Source organism: Cupressus sempervirens, chromosome 1 (assembly GCF_028749045.1).
Source record: "Cupressus sempervirens isolate cs-2001-9-10 chromosome 1, ASM2874904v1, whole genome shotgun sequence".
Classification (NCBI taxonomy): Eukaryota; Viridiplantae; Streptophyta; class Pinopsida; order Cupressales; family Cupressaceae; genus Cupressus; species Cupressus sempervirens.
The window spans coordinates 32,952,080-32,978,363 of NC_143118.1; the positions used below are offsets into that span (position 1 = coordinate 32,952,080).

Genomic DNA, 26,284 nt, shown 5'->3' on the forward strand with positions numbered 1-26,284 from the left:
GAGGAGGCTTCCTAGAAAAAATTAGTGGGCGGTGCTTAGATTTTTTAAGAATATTTAGTGGCCCCATGATTTTCTAAGAACCCAACTTAAAAATTTAAACTTCAAAATTGATAGAAATTAGGATTTATGAATTTTATTATTTTTAAATTAAAAATATATATTAAAAATATATTTTTGTATTGATAAAAAAAATAGGCAAACTTGATGTTCCTCCTCAAATTTTATTGGAATGGGAATGCAGATTTTAGAAATATATTTCTAAGTTGGTAGAGTTAATTCTAGCCCCACTATTATTTTTGTAGTTTCCCATTTAGACGTTCCCTTCAGCTAAGGGTCCATTTCCCTACATTTTATGTTGTAATTGTGTACATTTTTTAGTCCACGAGTGATAGCGACTCGAGCAGCCGAGATTGCCAGCTCATTTTATTTCTACATGTGCGAGTCAATTTTTAATTATCTTGGAAGATTCTAGGTTCTCTCGGTCGGTGCTTGTACCTCCCCGTTTATACCTAGCGAGTCAGCAATTTGTTGAATGATGGATTAGGGCAGAATGTTTGACAATTCAGATCTTTCTACGCTAGCTGGCTTATGCTTTGGCTCAATTCAGATTGAGAAAGACGACCCATTGAATAGGGTGCTTTTTTAGTACAGGGTTAGGCATGATTCATGATTATATTGAATATAGACAACCCATAATATTGGATTTTAACTTTTTTTTTTTCGTTTTGACACAATTCGGATGGAATTTGGACAATCAATTCCGATGGTTTCAAATGATACTAGATTTTGACATATTTCAGATGGAATTTGAACAATTCATTACACGATGGTTTCAAATTTACACTGGATTTTGACATAGTTCACATGGAATTTAAACAACCCATTACAATGGTTTCAAATTTACAGTTATACTAGATTTTGACACAATTCAGCGAAAAATTCAGACAATAAACCTCATTGGATATAGTATTGGGTTGCCTTTTGGGATAAATATTTAAGTTCAGAGTTGCAGGCGGAAGAAATGGAGGGTTGGGCAGGGTCCGAGTCAGATTCAAATATGATTGTGGAAGGTGACTCGGATAGGAATATTAAGTGTGCCCTAGATTTCTCCTTTGCCTTTGATAATTGTTACTTTTCAGACCGAGTATTGCAGATTGAGGTCACGCCTGATCCATCAGCGAGCATTGAAGACAGTGAAGAGAATCACGGTATGTTAAATTCATAGCTCTTAGCTTTCATTTAACATTGCCATATGTTTTTCAACTTTATTGGCTCCTTGGTGGGGGTATTTATTTTTCGCATGGCTATTTATACTTACACACACTCGTTAGGTAGTTTTGGGTTGTTTAGTCCTTCGAGCTAGTATTTGATGTTGAGTCAAGAGTCGAATTACGACACTTCTGTTCTAACATAAAAACATCATAGTTATACTTCGTGTTCATGAGTTACATTTGATCCGTAATCTGTTTGGGCCCTCGATATTCCAATGCAAGGTTCAGCAACAAGCATTGCACTTTTCTGATTTTGTTATGTACTTTTCCCAAGTCCTATGCCATTGAAACAACAATTTAAGACTGCAAGGTGATTCCTTTTAAGGCTGCCATCTACCCTATGTATAACTTATGCAAATATGCACAATGCCCACATATCTTCTTACAGGCTACAAGCGTAGCATAAAATAGCTCTTCTATGCTGATAGCAAGTTGGGACACAGCTTATTTTACAAGACGAAATTTGCAACAATGATTAAGTTGTTTCTAATACCTAGATGAGTGAATATATACTTCCTTGCATTCACTATCATGTTACTTCATCTGAATTTTCCAATGCATTGTAGCTTTTGCTAGCATCCCTAAAATTCTCTATAACCTTCCTTGATCAGAATACTTGTTAATTTGGTACGTTCCACTGCTGCTCTCTACTGTTACAGTCATTTTTTGCCCTTACCCATGGCGATTCTTCAATTCATTTCGATTGCCTTTGAATTAATTTTAGTGTTATTTTGTGATCCTTAGATGGCATATTATGCAAAGGGAAGAACAGATAAGCTGAAGAAGAGACCCCACACAAAAAGGAATTGAAGAGACACTATTTCCTATTGTTAACCTTGGTTTTCATTTGAAACAGACAAAACCGTCCCGAAGATCAAGACACAACCACTATGTTAATTTGAAATGTCCCTTTTCTGATTTTATATGATATTTCAAGCCTCTAATCAGATCTTTAAGATCAAACAACCAATATTTCAAGGATCCACCAATTTTTCAATAAATCCCAAATCGGGTATGCTGGAAATAGTGCCAAAAGCTTCACAGCGTCACATATTATTAATAAATCTGAAAGTGGACATTTTTATAGAAATTTCAGCAGCATAACAGCCTACAAAATGACATTTCCAGATCTGTATGACATTTACACAACAGCTTCCAAATCAAGGACAAAAACAATGCTCATCGAGCTCTCGAAAACAACACAAAATAGCCGAAAACACCATAAAAACACTAATAATCTATCACAGAAGTATAATCATAGTCAAATACATATATTCAGCTCTATTTTAACATCTTAATGTCTGATATACAGCAGCAACCCAAACTGATATGAAATAGTGATGTGAATATCAGGATTTAACTGTGTGATTTTTGAGTCAAACTCGATGACCCATGTTTCATGAGTAGTGATTCAACATGAATCCATCTCTCATGAGAATAAATGGAACACTTTAGCACTCATTGGATCTAGGTGATGCTCACAGGGGTTGCAAGCTTTGGGTTTAACTATGGAGGAAACTCCGTAGTTAAGCGCGCTCAGGCTGGAGTAGTACTGGGATGGGTGACCTCCCGGGAAGTCCCGGTGCTTCACCCCTGTGAGCATCACCTAGATCCAATGAGTGCTAAAGTGTTCCATTTATTCTCATGAGAGATGGATTCATGTTGAATCACTACTCATGAAACATGGGTCATCGAGTTTGACTCAAAAATCACACAGTTAAATCCTGATATTCACATCACAATTTGACTAGCTGTGGAAATCATCTCCTACTTATCTTATGATATGAAATACTCAACCAGAAACACCAAACTCTTACAAAAAACACACTCGAAAACCCACAAATCTGCACTATTCAGCACAAAGGCAAACTCTGCATGAGCATGCACATGGAATGGCTTCAAACTCCTGTCCTTAGCCTTCCTGGAAACCTACAAACTCCCGTTCTTGGGTCTCCTTTTCCACAGGTTTGGCAGCCTCTGAAGAACAACAAAGAAATGAGCAAAAATCAAGTTCTGGAATGAGCCCAAAATGCCTCCAAACTCCTTAAAAGAGGGCATAACCCTAACTCATGTCCAAGAGGGGTTAATAAAACATATTTTAATAATAATTTTCATTTATTAGTCCATTAGCTTCCAAAGATTATCCCTTTTTTTCGAAATTTCACCTTTTTGGGCCTGCCTGCCTTAGAAAAGATTATTATTTTTAATTTTTTTGAAAAGGGGACATGACAAGTCCTCCCCTTCCAAATATTGCTTGTTCTCAAGCAATGGCTGAACAATAAACCAATCAATCCACCTGGATCCCAAATGTAGTCATGAACTATACTATTCTCAATTAACACAGGCTCCTGCAATATCCTCTGCAATATAACCAAGAGGAATCCATAATCAAACTGACAATTACTGCTCAACCAAACTCCAAAGTCACAACTTCCACAGTCAGAAACCCATGAGACACAAACTCTTAGAACATCAAAACCCAAGTAAAGTAGACAAATCAAATTGCTAACACAATAAATACTATCAACGCATCCCACTAGCCTATACGGAATGTACAGTCCAACTCTACAACAATGGTGAACACTCCCGAATGAAATTGTACCAAGTATGGAGAATCCACACACTGTACAACTCCTGCAGTCAACACAACTCTGCAGATCACTGGCCACTGTCTCATAACCATAACTCCCATGCACTGCTGATGGTGAAAAGACATCACAAGATAAACAACAAGAAATGGAACCCAAACCAAATTTTCCTGCCATCAACTCCTCAACACAAGGATCAAATGCTAACTGATGTACATACCCTGCAGTATAATGCTGATAAAAAGAACCAACCTCAGCCAACAACTCACCATGAACAAGTGATACAACCCACTGTGACTGATCACCAGCTAAGTCAGGAGATGTCATAGCCAAAGGAGTAGAATCAATAACAACAATCGCTGAAGCATCACTCCCAAACTCTTGCTCTAAGTCATGTATTATCAAGCTGTCAACCGTAGAACCTATCGCCATGTCATGCCCATTACAACTCTCATCCCGAGGCGTCAAACTATCCCATAACTGATGATAAGCACTAGGAACCAAAGTACATCTCTGTATCATCATATCATCAACATGGTCATCAAAGGTGAATTGATGAGCATATCTCACAATGTAATGTCGATAGAATGCACCAATCTCAGTTAGTGGCTCAGACTGCAATCCAGATGTAACTAACTGGAATCGATCACTAACCAAGTTGGAACTGATTACTACCTCTGAAGACATCGTCAAGGGAGTAGTATTACTAGCAGGAACCAAGCCAACTGTCAGCTCACCAACATCACACATGGTCTTTGATACAACATCTCTAGTCTTTGTGCCATTAGTACTAAAGGTCACCACCATGTCAGGCATACCACAACAATCTGCTGCAACACCCAACTTAACTGAACCTAACTCTAGTGGGGACGAACCTAATATGCCAATGTTAGTATCAAGGATGGATGCATCCCCATCTCCACTGTCTTTGACAATCTCGACCATGGACATCCTTAGATCACCAGGCACCACAGCTTGTGACTGTATAGAATCTGGTAAAGACTGTAGTTTCTCTAACTCCATGGTCACCTTAGCCAAATGAAACTGTGACTCTTTGAAAGCCAACTGTGTACTCTCAAGAATCTCAGAAGTCACCTCGAGCTGCTGAGTAAGCTCACTCACCTCATCTTCCTTGGCCAATAATGCATCGTATGTTGTACTCCCCCACTCCATAAGATAATCTCTGTCGGCTACCAACTGCATATAATCCTGTCTCAGAATCCGGATAGCCTCCCATAAAGAGTGGAATTCTGTCAAGAAAAGATAACTGCCTCCCTGCTCATCACTAGTAGGAGAACCCCATCCATAAACTGCTAACAACTGATAAGCAGCATCGAAATGCTGGCAAGCGATAGCAATATCTCGCTCACTAATTCTCAACTGACTGGACACATGATGGCACTGGCTAGACTGTATCCTACAAACCTCCTCTGACGCATTGTCTAAAGGTGTATCCTCAAGGTTACTGGTCTCTAGAGTATTACCATCCATATCTTGCGAATCAACTCCAAAGCTCATATCAACATACGGAGTATCAAAAACTGTAGCACTGCTATCCAACTCCTCTGTACCAAAAGAAACCGCCAAGGAAACTAAGTCTTCAAAATTGCCCACTGCATCCTCCTGGATGTCATCAATGCTAATATGATCTTGGGACTCATCTGTATACACTGCCAAATATGAAAGATCATCAACACATTCCAGCAAAAATGATCGATTGGATATATGAACAAAGCCCAACACCGGTGTATAAAAACTAATACCAACATCGGACAAGCTGCTAGCACAAGAAAAGACAGCACCGTGCAATCTGCTAATCAAATCCATGATAGCACCCAAACAAACACTGCTACCAAAAAGTGTTAAAGATCTCCAGTCAATTGAATCCCAAATGTCAATATAACAATCTCGAGTCCATATCCGTAAACTAGAATCAGCTGGTAACTCAAGCAAACTCCTCACCTGAGTAATATGACCAATACCAACTAACTCCACATACCTGTCATGATGAGATAATGAAGTCACAATACTATCTTTGTTCACTTTCAGCTGGCTAGACATATCATGTGAAGTACTACCAGCCTCAACCTCATGTGATGAAGCATCTAACTGTGGCTGGTACTCTTTCTCAGCAAAGTCATGAATGCTCAATGTCTGCTCATCTCTACCAGGTATCTCACCATCATGCACAACAATATCCTCATAATCATCATCTGAACCCACTACGCTGTAGTCACTGCCTGTTGTAACTATACCATTCTGAATACCTGTGACATCACCCTTTGATGACCTATATACAATTGCCTCAATTTGAGTATCAAGTTGACCATTACTGTCAATCTGCGTAATATCCTTTCTCACTACCTCCTGTGGCGGAGTAGAATCTGAGACCTCTACTTGGCTATAAGCTAGTTTCTCAAACTCCTCATGCAAGTTCTTGGTAATTGTGTCATCTGCCCTATGAGAAAAACTGCCAAATAGAAATCCAGTCAACTTATCCACCTTAGCTGGGTCAGACAGCATGTCATTCCTCATACGGTGGTGCTTAACCAACTGTTCAGACATGTCATGGCTTATTTTCCTAAGTTTATCTTGAATGTCTAAATAACCATCCTTTCTACTGTTCTGACTCTGGATATCAATTGTCCAAGATTGTGTCCTCTGAGACTCTGTACTATACCTGTCCATTCTAGAGAAAGTAGAGTGTAACCCCAATATGTTATAACTTCTTCAAACACCAAAAATCTTTATACTTCAGTTGTTTGACATTTCGTCAAACACTTTGCAAGCAAGGGGTCATATGACTGATATAATTTTTAGATTGCTGTAAGGACTCTTGTTTCGATTTGCATCAAAGAGAATGCTTACAAAAAAGACTCTAGATTGTCTAAACAATAACTTAACATGAATGTGCAACTAATTTGGCAATATTCAATACAAATATGAGACTTAAACTACTTGCAATATGCAGCTACAGCAACTAGTAATTATGACAAATACCTTGGATGTCTTGGAAGAATTTCTTTGCCATCTCATCTGGATAAGCCATACTTTTTCCTTCTTTGGATTTTGTACTTTTACTTTCAACTGGAGGTTTGATCAAAATTTCTTTATTCTTTTCTCGCTGCAAATATCCTTTTCTCTTTCACTTAGTTGCATGCAACCATAAATTTTGACATGCAGCTGATTAGAAGCAACATGCAACCACCAAATTCACCAAGAACTAACATGCAAATGATTAGAAGTAGCATGCAACAATAAATTTTGACATGCAGCTGATTAGAAGCAACATGCAATCATAAATTATGACATGCAAGATTTGGGTAGTTGTCAAAACTGACATGCAAACTTCTACAAACCCTCAGGCTAGCAAGATCATAGCTCTGATACCACTGAAATGTCTCTTTTCTGATTTTATATGATATTTCAAGCCTCTAATCAGATCTTTAAGATCAAACAACCAATATTTCAAAGATCCACCAATTTCTCAATAAACCCCAAATCGGGTATGCCGGAAATAGTGCCAAAAGCTTCACAGCTTCACATATTATTAATAAATCTGAAAGTGGACATTTTTATAGAAATTTCAGCAGCATAACAGCCTACAAAATGACATTTCCAGATTTGTATAACATTTACACAACAGCTCCCAAATGGAGGACAAAAACAATGCTCATCGAGCTTCCGAAAACAACACAAAATAGCCGAAAACACCACAAAAACACTAATAATCTATCACAGAAGTATAATCATAGCCAAATACATATATTCAGCTCTATTTTAACATCTTAATGTCTGATATGCAACAACAACCCAAACTGATATGAAATACTCAACCAGAAACACCAAACTCTTACAAAAAACACACCCGAAAATTCACAAATTTGCACTGTTCAGCACAAAGGCAAACTCTGCATGAGCATGCACATGGAATGGCTTCAAACTCCCGTCCTTAGCCTTCCTGGAAACCTACAAACGCTCGTTCTTGGGTCTCCTTCTCCACAGGTTTGGCAACCTCTGAAGAACAACAAAGAAATGAGCAAAAATCAAGTTCTGGAATGAGCCCAAAATGCCTCCAAACTCCTTAAAAAAGGGCATAACCCTAACTCACGTCCAAGAGGGGTTAATAAAACATATTTTAATAATAATTTTCATTTATTAGTCCATTAGCTTCCAAAGATTATCCCCTTTTTCCGAAATTTCACCTTTTTGGGCTTGCCTGCCTTAGAAAAGATTATTATTTTTAATTTTTTTGAAAAGGGGACATGACATAATCTGCAACCACTAAGGTGTTAACATGAAATAGAACAATCCATAAAGCAAGATGATAGGCAGATTATCATGTCAAGGGCAATTCAATCTCAAATCTTGGTTCCAATTTTACTTTTACGTGTTTTCAAGCTTCAGTTTGTTTAAAAAATAATTAAAATTCCATTTGTTCTTTTCCTTGTATTACCTAAATGGAAGTCTGATTACATTTTGTTAAGTATTGAAACCAGAGTTAAAATGTATTGTGCAACAAAATATTAATTCTGACAATCCATAAAGCTTCTAGGATGTAAGCATTCATATACAACTAATTTGAGAATTCAAATTGTATTTATCTTTTATCATGAACAAGTGCTAGACTGTCTTCAGCTGGACATATCATTCTTATTATTTCTTAACTTCTAGAGTTAATGAAGTAGTTTCATGGAGTGTAAGTAAGCAAGCAACTGAATCAACACATATACAAACAGAGATAGACGCAAGGATTTAGCTTAGATTACCTCAATGCAGGATAGGTCTAGAAGAGTGAATTTAATTACATACTTGCCTTGACTACCATCTTGACAATCATGTTGCTCCATCTGAGCTTTCAAATACATTAGCTTTTGCTAGCATCGCTACAATTCTTGATCTCTTACCTTGATGATAATTACTTGCTTAATATGTTTCACTGTTGCTCTCTACTGTTTCAGTCATCTAATTGTAATCCTTAGATTGCATGCTGATGCAAAGGGATGAGAAAATTAGTTGAAGTAAAGATCCCACAAAACAAGGAACTTGAAGTGACACCGTTCCCTATTGTCATTCTTATTTTTGGTTCTAATTTTTCTTTACCAATCTAGAGCTCTTCCATTTAGGGGTTTTCAGGCTCTCATTGGCATAGAAAAATTGAAACTCCAGTTATTCTTTTCCTAGTAATACCTAAATGGAAGTCTGATAACATTTTTGTAACTATTGGGACCAAAAAATGTAAATGTGCCACAAAATCAAACATTTTTATACACCTTATTTGAGAATTGTATGTCTTCTATCATGAACAAGTACTATACTAATTAACTTTATTAGATTTCCACAATCCATTTGCAATGTAAATTTTGTTTCTCGATTTGATTGTGTATGTTTTTTAGCATCAACGCTTCAGATCACACTCTGTGATCCATCATCAGGATGAGGGAATGCAAGAAAAGAAAAGTAAAATATGCAGATCAAGCCTGGCTAAGGGAGTATAAAGTACTTTACTGTCTTCATCTGAACATATCATTCTGATGCTTTCTTAAGTACTCAAGATAATGAAGTAGTTTCATTGAATGAAAGTACACAAGCAAGTGTATCAACACATAAAACAGAGATAGACACAACTTACTGGGGCTTAGCCTGGGTAGCCTCACTGTAGGATAAGTTTAGAATAGTGAATATGCGCTTCCTTGTGTCCACGGTCATCTTGAGAATCATGTCACTCCATCTGAGTTTTAAAATGCGTTGTAGTTTTTGTGAGCATCCCTACAATTCTCTGCAACCTACATTGATGAGAATTACTTCTTTAATATGTTTCTCTGCTGCTCTCCACTGTTACAGTCGTCTTTGTCCCCAAGAACTCCTGTAGATCACCTTTGGCAATACTGTAAAGCATTTCTGTTGCCTTTGAATTATTTGTAGTGCATATTTGTGATCCTTAGATGGCATTTATGAGCAGATAAGTTGAAGAAGAGATACCACAAACAGGAACTTGAAGTGGCGCCATTTTGTATTGTTACTCTTGTTTTTGGTTTGAAACTGACAAAACTGCCTTCGAGTTCAAGACACAGCCACCATGGCATATACACAACCACTGAGGCGTTATGTGAAATAAAAAAATTCTAAATCAAGATAATGGATATAGATTATTATGTAGAGGGAAATTCCGTCTCAAACATTGGTTCTAGTTTTGCTTTTCCAACCTAAGAATCTGCCATTTTGATGCTTACGAGCTTTGACTGGTACAAAAGATTTGAACTCCATTTATTCTTTTCCTAGCAATACCTAAATGAAAGTCTTGACAACTTTTTGGTAACTATTGAAACTGGAGTTAAAATGTATTGTGCAACAAAATATTCCTTCAAACAAGCTAGAAAGCTTCCAGAATCCAGGATGTCATCTTGACACTCAAAACATTTTCTATATGCCTCATCATATATCATAATATCAGGTTCCATTAAGATGGGTCTGTGCTAGTTAAACTATACAACTCTCTCTGACAATTTTATATATCTATTTTAAAACTATTCTGATCTCTCCATTATGAAGGTGTTAGGATACATACAATCCAAACATTTCCTGAACCAACTGTAAGATATTAATATTCATTTCTTGGCCATGTGTGCCTAATTGGGTCTTTCTAAAAAAAATCAATAAAAAAAGTATCATATTTGCATTATTAGTACGGGGACCTGTGTAACAAATGTTGAATGAAATCTAAACAAACAAGATGTGGGCAACTACCAGAGCTGATAAATCTGGGTTCTTGAAGACCCTGTTTATTTTATTCGGTAAGTATGATAAGAAAACCTTAAAACATGATCAAGAAACAACTTACAATGCTCTAGAAGTTATAGACTTTCTACTGCAATTATGCCAGCAACAGAACATAATGATGGAACCTTGAAAGGATGTTTGTATTACAAATGGCATTTTGTCTGCTAAAGAAGGCAATGCAATACCACCACGATGCTTCTGTTAATTTGGCACACATCATCATATGCCCATGATTTAAGAGGGGGCGTTCATCAATAATTGCCTTTGGGTAGTAGCCTTCTTGTTTACCTGCATGTTTCCTTTATTCCTCTTTGTACCTTGAACCAGTACAGCTTGATTCTTTGTTGACTGCAAAATCTGTGCAAACCAATTTGGATTTCAAAAAATCAATCAGCAAGTTTTGGATATGGTTTGAACAAATTTCTTCACCTTAAGTGTTGTGGTTAATATGTCTTCTCTATCACAAAATCTTTTCAAAGATTGAAATTTTTAGGGCTTGACAAAGAGACCAATTTGGAGTGTTTTTTATGCACAATAGTATACATTACAAAACTAAATTAAGAATTTATAGAAACGATTAAAGAAACTCCTACACCTTAAGCACAGCCAATAAATTCTCTCGACTGTAAAGTCTCTTCAAATTTTAAGAAATGATCCATCAGGTCTTGACTGAGTGGTCAATCTTAGGAGTGATACTTCTGTGAGCTAACAAAAAAATTTAGATACAACACTAGTTATGATTAATTTTCATGACCATAGCCTTGCTTCAAAATTTATATTCCATTTTCTTTATTGATGTCATGAAACATTTGAGTAGTATCAGGATATATCAGCCCTAGCTGCAATCTGTGCTACAATGGTTGCTTAGATGTCTATGTATCTGATAAAAAAAAACTTGTGCTTGTTGTGTGGTGATACTTTCTTCCATTTCCTTGTTTTGCAGATAATCAAAATGGAAGTGATAAGACTTTGTGTTCTTGTAGCATGGATTGCTCTGCTTCTGCAGTGAGAGTCAGAAGCATACATGTTAGCTCACTACTATTGGCGGCAAAGAGTCCTTTCTTTTACAAAGTAAGAATAGCTTGCACATACTTTCAGTCTCTCTAATGTACCCTTTTTTCTTAGACCTCTATTTATAAACCTTTTTGGAACAAATGAAGCTTTTCTCGAATGGTATGCGAGAGTCGGAGCAAAGAGATGTCACTATTCATTTAATTTGTACAGGTATATTTTGTTGATTTATGCTTTTTTGAATTTTCAGCATGCTATTTTGTTATTGGCATATGTAAAGTTCCTCTTGTTAATTGGAGAAGAAGTGGCAGTGGCATTTTGGACATACAAAACTTCATTTGATGTTTTCTTTTGATTCTCAATTTTTAGAATACTATTTCGCATTTGGTAATAACTAATATACCAAGTTGCTTTTAATGATTGCAGAGGAAGTGGCATTTATGGATTTACTGAAATTCATCTATTGTGAAACACTCAAAGCATGCACCAGAACTGCACTTTTGAAAGTCCTAATGATTGCAGACAAGTTTGAGGTTGTATCTTGTATGCAATTTTGTGCTGACGCTTTGCAGAACTTGTCAACACCAGAGTCTGCATTATCAGAAAACGCAAAGGAACTTCTTATAAAGCATCTTGCAAAGAATAAAAGGTTAGTTTGGCTAAAAAAATAAGGTTTTAATGATTTCCTGTAGGCCTTTGAGATTTAGATACGACAGTGAGATGTTCTGTATCAGATGCTCCAGCTCTTATTCTAATCTCATTGATGGTTCTCACTTTGTAGTTAATTGATGATTTATGGTTTTTCAGGTTTGAAGAAGAGATTATGGATCTACCTTTGGCATCCATCGAAGATGCTTTGTCAAAAGATGAATTGCAAGTTGGATCAGAAGATGTACTCTATGATATAGTTATAACCTGGGCTAGAAAACATTATCCCAATCATGAAGAGAGGAGAGAAGTTTTAAGCAATAGGCTTAGCCACTTGATACGCTTTCCACACATGACAGATAGAAAACTTAGAAAAATATTCGCCCATAGACACAATGATTTCTTAAGTTCATTAAATCTAGTCTCAGAGGCACTTCTGTTCAAAACAGAACCACCCCATAAAAGGAGGAATGATTCCTCAGATGGAATTCTTCGTAAAAGGTTTTGTGAAAGGTCTTACACACACAAACCTATCAAAGTAGTGGAGTTCGATACACCCCACAGGGAGTGCATGGTGTTTTGGGATATCAAGAGAGATGACTGTTTAACACTTTTTCCTAATAACTGGCTAACTTCTCAAGCTTTCTATTTAGGAGGCGAACCATTTCGCCTTATGGCTCATTGTGGCATGGACAATGACACTCATTTTCCTTGTTTTGGGCTGTGGCTTATGATGGAAAATAAGGATGAGGTGATCCTAGCATTGGAATATGAATTTGCTGCTCGGTCAAAGCCATCAAGTAACTTTTCTGTCAAGCTAAGTGGCATGCATAGATTTGGTTCTAAGAAGATGGTTGGTTCTTCAAATATATTTGGATTGCCTTGGAAAGTATTTGTATCTAAGAGCAACCCTTATTTCATTAACAATGTTCTCCATATGCGTTCAGTGCTTACAATGAAGACATAGCAGATTATACATATCAGAATGGTGAATTTACTTATCTTCTTAACCTACCCCCTTGAGTGAAATTCTGTGGTTGGGTTAGGATCAAAGGGTCTGATCCCTTATGCTTTATTTGTAGAGATTTGATGATTATAATCATCTACACGCTTGCAATTTTGTCATTTGATGGCCTTTGGATATGAGGCCTACTTAACCATTTTGTAATACGTAAATATTGAATGATTATCATCTGCAGAATTGTTATTTTCTCCCGTGGAAGCTGTAAATCTATATTATGAATGGCCATAGATCATTTATTACAAGCCAACAGTGACGGCTATTCACAAAATGTAGCTTTTTTCTTGGTGCAGTTACTAGAATGTCATTAATTCCGTCCAGACCTTTTATTTTATTTTTGCCCCATTTCCATTACGTGAATAAACTACAATAATTAATAAGCAAATACAACATTGTTAGCAATTTTTGTGTAAGAGGGGAAGACGTGTCTCCATACAAATTTGTATTTATAATGCACGTCAGAAAAAACAATGGATAACATATGCACGATATGCTATGGACATTAAAATCATAATATAGGAAGACAGGAATCTAAACATAGTACTATTTTGGTCGTTACCTCCATCTTTTCTCATTTTCATAACAAGGAATTTGATTGCTTTGGTCAAATTCAAATTCTGAATTAAGTTTTATTTCAATTTTTATCACATATGGTGGAATTTAAGAGCTTATGACATGCTTCTTGAGAAGCTTGGTTTGGTTGCTCCAAATTGTTTAAAAGGATCTGAGGTGGAAGTGCAATGACTTCATTATATGTTATTATAAACTAAAAAAAACTCAATTTCATATGGATTTAAAATTTTGTTCCACTAGTTTGGATTCGTTGTTTTTAAAGAGTGGGAAGCTCCATGTAATCCCCAATCGCGATTCTTAGGCTGGATTCGTTTCATGTCTTTTAATGTGGAGTCCCATCCTGAACTCGAGCTGCTCAAATTCAAATTTACTATACCAAACAAATTTAGAAGTTGTTTCAAGGTTTATAGTTCACAAATTTGGATTTAAGCTGATGCTATTGAGCAGTCCAATTATGAGGGAAGTTATTACTTAACGCTTCGAAGATCTGTGTGTACCAGCAAATTTTCAATTTCCTTGTTCAGTTGCTCCCCAACAATCTAAATTCTAACATATTTTTATTATTCTACTTTTTTGTTTTTTAATCTTTCATTTTTAATTTTTTTTTGATTTGTTTGTTGTTCAGTGCTTTCATTTGGGTGTAGACAGAGAGGATGCTTCAGAACCCCTTTTCAATGTCAGAGTCATGCACTCAGCCAGACATGATTCCTTGTAGGTTCATTAAGAACCTTTCAACTTCACCTGTAGATGAAAAGCCCATCGACAATGCCCCAAAATTTTCAATAAGACTCAGCAATTTTATTTTTCTGAAGAGCTTTATATCTATAGTCTTGCTTATTCATGCTTAAAAAAAGCCATGTGCCTTTTAAGATTGAAGTGGAATATTTTTATTGACTTCTTATGTTAGAGAAGGAGTTAGTAATATGAGCCATTCATTATGATTCAAGATCTAACAGCAAATCACTTCCTAAAATGACTTGGTAATGTCACTGCTTAGTGATGCAATAATTAAAGGCAAATTAGTTAAATATATATTATGCAACCAATGACCAAATAATAGTATTGGGTTTACTGAACCCCTTTCTTAGAACATCCTACTTCAAAATCCAATAAATCTAAATTATATGTAATAATTTTAATTTAATAATCTTAATATTGAGCAATTTTTCGATTTATGTTAAAGATTTTTAATGGAAGTGCCTCAATCTAACATTGTGATTCATTATAAGAAAGAGTTAGGGGAGGTAGGGGAAGCATAAAAGGGACAAGTTCCATATCAAGATCTTCAACGCGTTTTTTTATAATCATGAAAATAAGATTTAGTCATTTTGACCTTTAAATAAAACAAGTCTTACAATCATGGAGACCTATAAATAAAACAAGATGATATTTTCTTCTATTTTTTTGATAAATAAATAAATGGTTCAGTAACTAAATTATTTTATTTTGTTTTTAGACTGAAAATTGTTGGGTGTATATGTGAAGCGGAACAACCTTATATTTTATTTCTGAATTTTTTATTTTTTCCTATCAAATTGTACTGACTTTTCATTTCATTCGAGTCTCTATAAATATTTATTATTGGAGGCTTATTAGATATCATTGTATTCGAAGAGCTAAAGCTACAATTGTGATGTAAAACCAAAATTTAACATTAATAATACGTTTTCCCTACAGTGCGGACATAGCCACAATTTGTGATGAACAACGATAAATTTGTGTGTTTGTGTTCTTTTTACCTTGATGTTTCATTTCTTTTCACTTCACACTTTCACATACTTCACAATTGGTATCAGAGCTTGGTATAGTTGTTGGGATCAATTTTAGTGCTTAAAATTCCAGAGTCATGGAAGAGTTGTGAGTGGAGAAATTCTCAGTACAAAAATTCAGTGTGTGGAAAGTTCAGATTCATTCGTTGCTAGTCAAGCAAGATGTCTCACTAGAGATTTGGAGAAAAACCAAGAAGTCGATTGCAATGTCAATTGAAGATTGTGAAAAGCTTGATGGAAAGGTAATGACGACAATTTTTCTTTCATTATCTCAAAATGTCTTGTTCAATATATTGAACAAAAAGATAACAAAAGAAGTTTGGGATAAACTTCAAATCATGTACGAAACAACGTCCACTGCAAATAATTTTTATTATTATGAAGAAGCTCGACAAGCCAAAATTGAAGGAAGGGACTATGATGTCAAATCATATAAATGAGCTGAAGACATTATTATGTCAAGCAACCTCAGATGGTATGACTCAAGATGACGAATCTAAAGCTATCATCTTGTTATGTTCCTTACCTAACAGTTGGGATGTTGTAGTTACAATAGTTAGCACTTCAAATTCTGCCAAGAGCAAGTTGGTCTGTGATGAAGTAGTGACCATTCTACTTAGTGAGGATATGAGAAGAAGCAACAAGAAATCCTCATCCGGTGAGGCCATGACAATAGTCAACATTGAAACCAGAGGAAAAAGCTACAATAGGGGGAGAAACAACCATTATAGAATATGAAAAACGACTATGCGCTCGAAGTTAAGATAAAGGATAAGAGGAGATCGATGGTTTTGTGGCAAAAATGGCCATTGCCTATGAGAAAGATGACAATGTCTTGATATTATCTACAACTAAAACTACTTCAGCCTCTTGGGTTTTGGATTTTGATGCGTCATTTCATGCCTCTCCATGTACTGAATACTTCACAAACTATCAAGAAGGTAAGTTTGGTGAAGTATATTTAGGTGATAATAAAGCATGTGAAATAGTGGGAAAAGGTGATATTTTGTTGTCTTTGAAAAGAGATGTTAAATGACTATTAAGAGATGTGTGTTATGTTCCAAAATTAAAGAGAATTTTGATTTTTATAAGTCAGCTATACACACATGGTTTCCTCACTTCTCTAACCGACTCATGGAAAGCCACAAAATGATCCATGATAGTTGGAAAAGGAGACAAGATTGGGAGTTTATATATTATAGAAAATATTGGTGAAGTGGGGGCAATCATGATTGTTGTACATAGTAATTCAGAATTATGGCATCAAAGACTTGGTCATATGAGCAAAAAGGGTCTTGATGTTATGCATAAAAAGGAGCAATTGCCACGGCTAAAATCAGTTGACTTGCAATTTTGTCAACATTGCCTTTATGGAAAATAAAAGTGTGTCAGCTTCTTGAGGACCAAGCATGAAAAGAAATGCACTCCCTTAGCATTGGTCTACTTCGATGCATTTGGACCTACCGAGGTAACTTCTATTGGAGGAGCAAATTACTTCTCACTTTTCTTAATGATTGCACAAGAAAGGTATGGATTCACATGTTGCATAAAAAGTCTACTATTTTTAGCAAGTTCAAAGTTTTTAAAGCGTTGGTTGAGAATCAGATTGGTCACAAAATAAAGTGTTTGCAAATGGATAATGATGGAGATTTATGTTCATTGGAGTTTGATTTATTTTGTGTGGATAACAACATCTATAAAATCAAGATTTTTCTATTCACTACTCAAGAAAATAAAGTAGCGAAGAGGATGAATAGAACTATCCTTGAGAAGCTCGATGTATGCTCTCTAATGACAGTTTAGGCAAGGAGTTTTGGGTAGAGGCATATAATACAATAGTCTACTTGATCAATTGAAGTCCATCACCTTGGTTGGATTTTTGTATACCAGAGGAAAAATGGTTGGATAAGAGAATTTCGTATTCTCACATCCGGGTGTTTGGATGTGAGGCATATGTCCATGTTCCAAAAGAGAAGGGGATGAAGCTTGATCCAAAATCACAGAGGAATATTCGTGGACTATGGAGAAGACCAATCCAGTTTCAGAATTTGGTATCTGGTTGAGAAGAAAAGTATCAGGAATAAAGATGTCATCTTCAATGAAAAGATATTTCCGGCCTTAGGCTGTTTGAACTCAGGGGGATCCTATTTTCCCGGACTTTTTTTGTGAATATGTAACTTTATTGTAATTTCTTAATATAAGGAAGGGACTATTCATCAAAAAAGAAAAAAAAGAAATTTCCAACTCTCAACATAGAAGATTTTTTTTTTTGTAAGTGAATATATTCCATTCTCTATTTTTTATAACAATACTAATAAGAATTTGCAAGTTGCTCCTCCTCCAAATAGTGTTTCACCCACATCAGTTTTAGTTCCCCTGGTATATATTCTCCATCCATCGATACTATGTGGAGTCATTCAAATAATCCTGGTGAAGAACATATTTCAAATCAAAACAGAGATCATCACTCTGTATTTGAACATGCAACTACAAATCAATATGAAACAGAGCCTGATAATGATTCTCACAATAATGGTATTGATAGTCCCACCCCTCATGCCATTCACTCATGGTATTGACACGCCTACTGCAGAACATCACTATAGATCTGCCTTGCAATCAAGTGAAGTTTCTCCTACCCACTGCAACCCGGCTCCTCTCTATGAATCGCATCAAACTATGAATGCCGACAATGACCATACATATAACTTACACGGTAAGTGTTGTTTTTACTTCACTCTATCTACGCCTAATTTCAGATGGAAGACATGGTGAACAAAAATCCCTCAAACTCTGATTGGCGTGCAGCTTTAGATGGCAGACGCGACCCGATTGCTCATGGTCCACCGACGGGTGAGGTGGACAAATATTTCTCCTCAAAAGCCCGTGTTCCATGAACGAGCAATTCACGAAAAAACAAAATGTCATTCCAACAAAGATTCACGCAGGTGACGAGACAGAGTTCTTGGCCACACTCATGATGAGACCACTAATATTTCTCAAATTCAGAATTCACTTACAAAGAGTATTAACACCAGAGCTCACTGTCATAAAGGCACATCTTCTCAAGCAAGTATTCATTAGCTACAACAAAATAATTCCAACAAAATAATTCACAGCGACGTGATATTGGAAACAGGGCACATGTTGGTAATAGTGCAAATATGGATATACGAAAGGGGGATAATGTTCAAAAACTTAGAAATTCCACCAGACAGAGAAGAAGCAGAACCACAACTATTTAGACCGAGTTGAACCAACAAGCTTTAAAGAAACCTGTAAATCATTGAATTATCACAAATGGGAGGCAATGATACAAGAAGAGATGGATTCTCTATTGACTAATAACACTTGGGATTTGGTTCCATTACCACCAAATAGGAGAGCACTCATAAATCGATAGATTTTTTGATTGAAAAAAGAAGGCCAAGCCAAGCAGCGATAGAAAGCCAAACTGGTTGTTAAAGGTCTTGATCAGCAAAAAGGGATAGATTTCAATGAAATCTTCTCACCCATGGTCAAGATGACTACAATCTGGGCTATCTTTGGTTTAGTTGTTCATAATATTGAACTTGAACAATTGAATGTCAAAATGACATTCCTCCATGTTGACTTGAATGAAGAAATCTACATGATGTAGCCTAAGGGATTTGTCAAACATGGAAAGGGAAACTTATATTGCAGATTGAGGAAGAACTTGTACGATCTCAAGAAAGCACCGAGGCATTGGTATCTCAAGTTTGATTGATTCATGACTGAAAATAAATTTATTCGTGTTGAATCTGATCCATATGTCCACTATAAGAAGTTACCTAATGGTTCCTTTGTTCTTTTATTGCTTTATGTTGATGACATGCTTGTCATTGGTTCATTTATGAAGATGATTTTAGAATTGAAAGAAAAGTTTTCACAAAGGTTTGCTATGAAGGACTTAGGGGCACCGTGATGGATACTTGGAATGAACATTATCCGTGACAGACACAAAAGGGAAATTAAACTTCTTCAAAAGCATTACGTTCTCAAGGTGTTGATAGATTTGGCATGGCGGGTGCCAAACCGGTTAGCACTCCTCTTGTTGATCATTTTTGTTTATCTTCAGCCATGTGTCCCAAGACACAATAAGAGAAAAACTATGTGAAGAACATCCCATATTCTTTAGCACTAGGCAGCTTTATGTATTAGATGGTATGTACTTGTCTGCATATTGCACAAGTAGTAGGGGTTGTGAGCAGATTTATGGGCAATCCACATAAACAATATTAAGATGTGGTTAAGTGGATCTTGAGGTATCTTAAAGGTACTTTTGATTTCATGTTGTGTTTTGGTGGCAAGGATACTTCACTAAAAGGTCATACTGATTTTGATATGGCTGAAAATTTAGATAGTAGAAGATCCACTATTGGTTATGTATTTACATTTGCTAGAGCAATGATTAGTTGGACATCAAAGTTGCAACAAGTGGTATCACTTTAATCTATCGAGGTTAAATATGTTGCTCCCACTAAAGGGACAAAAGAGTTGATTTGGTTGCAACGTTTGTTTGGTGATTTTGATTTTCCTCAACAAGGATCAACCTTGTATTGTGATAGTATAAGTGCCACTGACTTACCAAAAAATGCAGTGTTTCATAGCAGAACCAAACATATTGAAGTTCATTATCATTTCATTCAAAGTAAAATTGAAGAGGGCAAACTTCAAGTCTTGACTTGATCAACACCAAGGATAATCAAATTGATGCTTTTACAAAGGTTTTTCCATGAGAGAAGTTCAATTTTTTTCGAGCTTCTCTAAGCATTGTAAAGAAATAACAATAGGGGAATTTAGGGGAGTCTCATACATTACGACAATTGGACTTCAAGTTGGGGTTTGTTGGATGTACATGTGAAGCCCAACAATTGTATATTTTATTTATGAATTTATTATTGTTTTTCCCTCAAATTGTAGTGACTCTTCATTTCATTCAAGTGTCTATAAATATTTGTTATTGGAGTCTTATTATATATCATTGTATTCAAAGAGTTGAAGTTACAATTGTGATGTAAAACTAGAATTTAACATTAATAAGAGATTTCTCCTACAATGTCTATGTAGCCAAAATTTGTGGTGAACCACGATAAATTCATGTGTTTGTGTTATTTTTATCTTCTTGTTTTGTTTCTTTTCACTTCACACTTTCAACATACTTCACAAAAATATCATAATATTTATTCCCCTATCTTATTTCCTAATTACCTTGCATAATCTATTTTAACTCAAAATTATAACACTAAATATTACATCATGAAATTGTAAAGACATGATATTCATAGTTAGATAACAAGCAAGGAGGGGTGAATTGGTTATGTCTAGTTATCATACAGTCCCTTCAAACATTTCAGTACAATAAAACTTCATTAACATTATCAACAATCACACAATGTAAACATTAATCAACTCTATTGATTAACATATCCCAAATTGTGGACTCACTGTTCTATGCATTACCAAGTATCAATAAACTTACTTAGTTATCATTGGATTATAGTAAATTGTAAAACATATAAAACAACTTGCAACACAAATAACATTTACACATTTGACATCAAGACTTTAACGTCAAAACCCTATGAAGTGAAAAAAACCTAGGACCGACAACCCAAAAACTTCACTCTTCTGAAGTGAGCTATGCTAGGAGCCAACCTTGGTAAAGGTTATATACACATTGTCAATGTGACTTTATTAATTGTTAATTGCTGACTCATTGTTCCTTGCATTACTGAGTATCAATAAATTTAGTTATCATCAAATTATAGTAAATTGTAAAACATATAAAACAACTTGCAACACAAATAACATTTACACATTTACACATTGTTAATTGTTGACTCGCTGTTCCTTGCATTACTGAGTATCAATAAACTTACTTAGTTATCATCAAATTATAGTAAACTGTAAAACATATAAAACAACTTGCAACACAAATAACATTTACACATTTGACATCAAGACATTAATGTTGAAACTCTGTGAAGTGAAAAAAAACCTAGGACTGACAACCCAAAAACTTCACTCTTTTGAAGTGAGCTCTATTAGGATCCAACCTTGTTAAATGTTATATACACATTGTTAATGTGACCTTGTTAGAGGATTTCACCAAAAGATCATTTAGACCTTATCACTTCTTGTGCCTGACTAAAGAGTGACCTGATTAATAGGATTTATAAACACCACTAATCAATGTTACTATATAGGATTTCATAGACTTTTTAGGTCCACTCGATACTTTCATGATTTTCTACTATAAATGAACTGTTAAGAATAGTAACTATCTTTATTTTTTCAGATCTCTATTCCTCACCCTTTCTTCTTCTTTTTACTCACTTGACTGATTCACACTTTCATTAATTATGGTTCTTATATTTTCTCTTCTCTGCTCAGTTCACCTAGCTCAACTCTTTACTCTTTTTCTTTCAACAACTTGACATTCTCAACAACCTTCAATCAAATCTTAACTAGTATCATCAACCAACAAGCTCACAAAATTAGCAGCCTAAAACTATCTTATTCTCCTCCTTAAATAGTTTTCTCAATGCTTCTAGATCCTTCCACCTTTTTCCTCTTAATCAACATCATCAATCTTAGGGTTATGACATAATTATTTCATACAATGAATTTAGACACTCAAAACATATAAATTGTATAGAACTGTGTGCACATTCTTATCCTTCTTCAATCTTCATAATCATATCCTTCTTGATTTTTCTTAGTCGTTGATCTTGTAACAAACTTTGAATCATGTCTTAGACCATCTCAAACTTTCCAAATTTTTATCAAAAGTCGAGCTCAAATTCCAATATTCCAAACTTGTTCACCCAACTATCACTTGGTGAACATAACATCTACTTAGGTAACATAGAACTCTGTTACTATTGACTTGCTTGGGAACTACTGTGTTTCTCCTATTTCTTTTCCAATCACTTGGGAAATACTGATGTCACTCTGTGAATAAAATCTCCCTTCATTAACCTTGTCACTCAGTTGAGCTTGATCTTTCAATACTTTGCAACAATGCATGATTGTAAAACAATCAAATTCATAATAGATTATCACTATCTAACTCATTCAAGTACCCATTGAATACTTGACATATCACTTTCGTCTTTATCATACTTTCTTCACATCCTCTATATCAATCAAATCTTTTTCATCAATCTAATGATATGGTACTCTATTGAGTTAGCATAATGTCTAGCCAACTAAGGCTTTAACATCAATGAAATTATAACAATTGATATGACTCTTACATACATTCATAGCGTTATCAGCTAACATGCTCTCACTATCAATTACATTATTAGTTGGGGCTAACAATATCCCCCTTTGGCATTGATGGCAACACATAATACATGCAAAACATTACATAAAACAATCAAATATATTTATTGACAAAAATACAACTTTTCAGCTATTTTTCTTCTATTGCAAAAACGTTGTAACTTAGTGGGTATCTTCAGCAGCAACAACTTCTTCAACATTTCTCCCCCTTAGTATATAATCTCTTATTTCAGGTTTAGTCTTCTTTCAGCTTCATCTCTGTAGCAACTTACTCTCTTTAGTTTGTTCTCTCTTCTATGGGTACACTTTTCTCTTTCCCATTTCTCTCTCTTCACTCTCCTTTTGATTATCTTTTCCTTATGATCTTCTAATCCACTTCTCTTTCTTTTTAGCATATTCTCTACCATACTATCTCATTCATATCATCCATACATCACATCAATATATTATCCCCCATATCATCTCATTCATATCATCCATACCATCTCATCAATATATTCTCCCCCTTTGAGAACAATGCCAAAGGTCATTATAAATTTCATCTTATACCTTATAAAACCTTGTAGTTATCCTTGTATGTTGCATGTACTGATTACATCAGTTTCATCACATTCAACTTCACAACTTCATAAATATTTCCTAAATTGTGAACACTTCTACATTAACTGATATTACAATTCATCCATGAATTGATGCAACATGCATCTTCACCTAGTGAATTTTGGATAGGAGCAGGACCCCCAGTTTACCTCTTAGATACTCAAAATAATCCTTAGGTAGTGGCTTAGTAAATATGTCAAAAATTTGTTCCGTAGAATTCACATATTCAAGCCTTGTTTCTCTTGAACTTGTTCCCTTAAATAATGATATTGATTGATATGTTTTTTGTTTTTGCATGCATCACTAGATTTTTTGAGACATTGATGACACTTGTATTATCATAGTAACTAGTAACAGGCTCAATTACCTCTTCTTGCATACCTTCCAACAATTGCTTGATCCATACAATATTTGAACAATTGATTGCAATGACAAAATATTTAGCTTCAACAATAGTTTGTGAAATACAACTCTATTTCTTGCTTATCCATGTAATCAATATTTCTCCTAAAAAAAAAGGTCCACCACTTGTGTTTTTTATGTCAACTTTTCTAGTCCAATCAACATCTGTGTGGACTTTATAATTAAAGTCATCCTCTTGTTCATTCCATAGGCCATAATCTTCAGTTCTTTTGAGATATCTGAATATCCTTTTCATAGCTATCATATATGTCTCATTTGGATTAGATGAAAATCTTGCAACAATTCTAACAACTAGTTCAATGTTTGGTCTACTATGCACAACATACTATAACTTTCCAATCGTATATATTTATAATTTTTTATTTACCTCAGCAGTGTATCTTCTTTTGATAATTTTACTCCAATCACCATAGGTGTACAAACTAGTTTAGACTCATTCATTCCAAATGTCTTCAAGATTTTCTTCAAATAATTAGACTGAGTAACATATATACCTTTCATTGTTTGATGAACTTGCAATCCAATGAATTTTTTTATCTCACCAAACATAGACATTTCAAATTTAGTATTCATTTGTTCAGCAAATGTCTCACTCAAAAGTTGCACCATAATCTATTCCTTCTTGTGCATAACTTTTTCAAATCAATCTTGGCTTGTTTCCTATCGCTTCTCCATTATAATTCAGCTTGTTTTTGAAAATCCATTTGGTTCCAATCACACTTTATTAGTATATCTCTGTACTAGTGTCCACATGTTGTTCTTCAAAATTTGATCAATCTCCACATTCATAGAATTAACCTAGCAATCATCATCTAATGCATCTTTTATTGTTCTAGGTTCAAAATCAACTATTAAACATGTACCTTCTCTTTGTTAGAGTGGGGTTGTTGTTGTACCAAAAGACCGATTTGTCAATGCCTGATACAACCAATCAACTTATAGTACACATGAGGTGACCCTTGTCACAAATCTCGAGGGGAGCACTGAACAAATTTTTAACAATCTACCCCTCAGTGTTACCTGAGGGTCTAAGGATTTGAACCTGTGACTAAGCTTTGATACCACTTGTTAGAGTAGGGTTGTCATTGCACCAAAAGATCAATCTGTCAATGTCTGAGACAACCACTCAAGTTATAGTACACAGGAGGTGGTTAAGCCTTGTCATGAATCAAATTTCTAATGCTCTTATCTTGCTTCTTGTTTGTACTCCGACACATCTATCTCCAATTATAATTTTATGTGAATGGTTCTTCCTCACATATTTAGCCAACACAAGTTCAGATGTTATTTGATTTTCAACATTTCCTTCACTTGGTAGAAGTTTAGTTCATATATAGGTTGAATTATCTAGTGCTTAGGTATAGTTGTCTATGACTTAGTTACTACTATCTGGATCTTAGTAGCTCTATGTTGTAACATAGGTAGAGTATCAAGAGCCTCTTCATAGACATATACAAACTTCTTGTAATCCTCAGATTCCTTCTTGCTTTCCACATCATTTCTCTATGTAAACTCATCAAATCTAACATTTGCACTTTCAATCATCTTGTTAGTAGCTTTATTCAAACATTTATAAGCTTTGGTATTAGATAAATAACTAAGAAATATACCTTTTATTAGAAATGTTCATAATAGCTAGGGCAAGGGGGGGGGGGGGGGGCGCTGAATTAGTTACTCAAGGTCCATAAGTACCATTTGAACAATTAAACATTCACTATTATGCTTATCTTGTTCTTTCTTGGTCTCTACAATACTAATAAACATAACATACTTTGCTAAATGTAAACTTTATCAAATGTAAAACATATAAAGCATTCAACACAAGTTTGACACTATAATTTTTATGTGGAAACCCAATTTGGGAAAACCCACCAACAACATGTCACCACTTTTTCAAAGTGTGCTCTATTAGGAGCCAACCCTATTAAAGGTTTACAATAAACATTGTTAAATGCGACCTAGTTAGAGGATTAAATCACCTTGTTAGGAGTGGTCTTGTCAAAGGACTTTAATCATTCCATTTAGAATGTCACCTTGTTAAAAGATTTACATAGTCTGTTAAGTCCTTCAAATGACTGTTAGGTCAACCTCTGTTAAAAGGATTTCCATACAAATTGTTTATGATGATCAGAAAGAAAATAGTAAGGTATTGATTTGTATGATTACAACTTACTTTGTAGGTTCAAATCATTGTTCGGTACATGTGTCATTGATAAGATTCCCATTGTCATCTATGTTCTTGATTCACTTGGCAACTCTTCAAGTGATCAATCTTCTCCTTTCAAA

The 26,284-nt window shown here is 35.1% G+C and overlaps 1 protein-coding gene across 1 annotated transcript; it reads left to right on the forward strand.

Moving 5' to 3' along the window:
- The first annotated feature begins 472 nt into the window (after window positions 1-472).
- Window positions 473-13,590, forward strand: LOC149576028 (BTB/POZ domain-containing protein POB1-like). Its single transcript, XM_089816155.1, has 5 exons — window positions 473-1,208; window positions 11,583-11,710; window positions 11,800-11,863; window positions 12,077-12,299; window positions 12,458-13,590. The coding sequence occupies exons 1-5, from the start codon at window positions 1,022-1,024 to the stop codon at window positions 13,263-13,265; spliced, it is 1,410 nt and encodes a 469-aa protein (XP_089672281.1). The 5' UTR covers window positions 473-1,021; the 3' UTR covers window positions 13,266-13,590.
- The last annotated feature ends 12,694 nt before the right edge of the window (window positions 13,591-26,284 follow it).

Coding starts and splice junctions, on each gene's coding strand:
- LOC149576028 (XM_089816155.1), top strand. CDS start 1,022: ATGGAGGGTTGGGCAGGGTCCGAGTCAGATTCAAATATGATTGTGGAA. Junction 1,209..11,582: donor AGACAGTGAAGAGAATCACG/GTATGTTAAATT, acceptor CTTGTTTTGCAG/ATAATCAAAATGGAAGTGAT. Junction 11,864..12,076: donor TATTCATTTAATTTGTACAG/GTATATTTTGTT, acceptor TAATGATTGCAG/AGGAAGTGGCATTTATGGAT.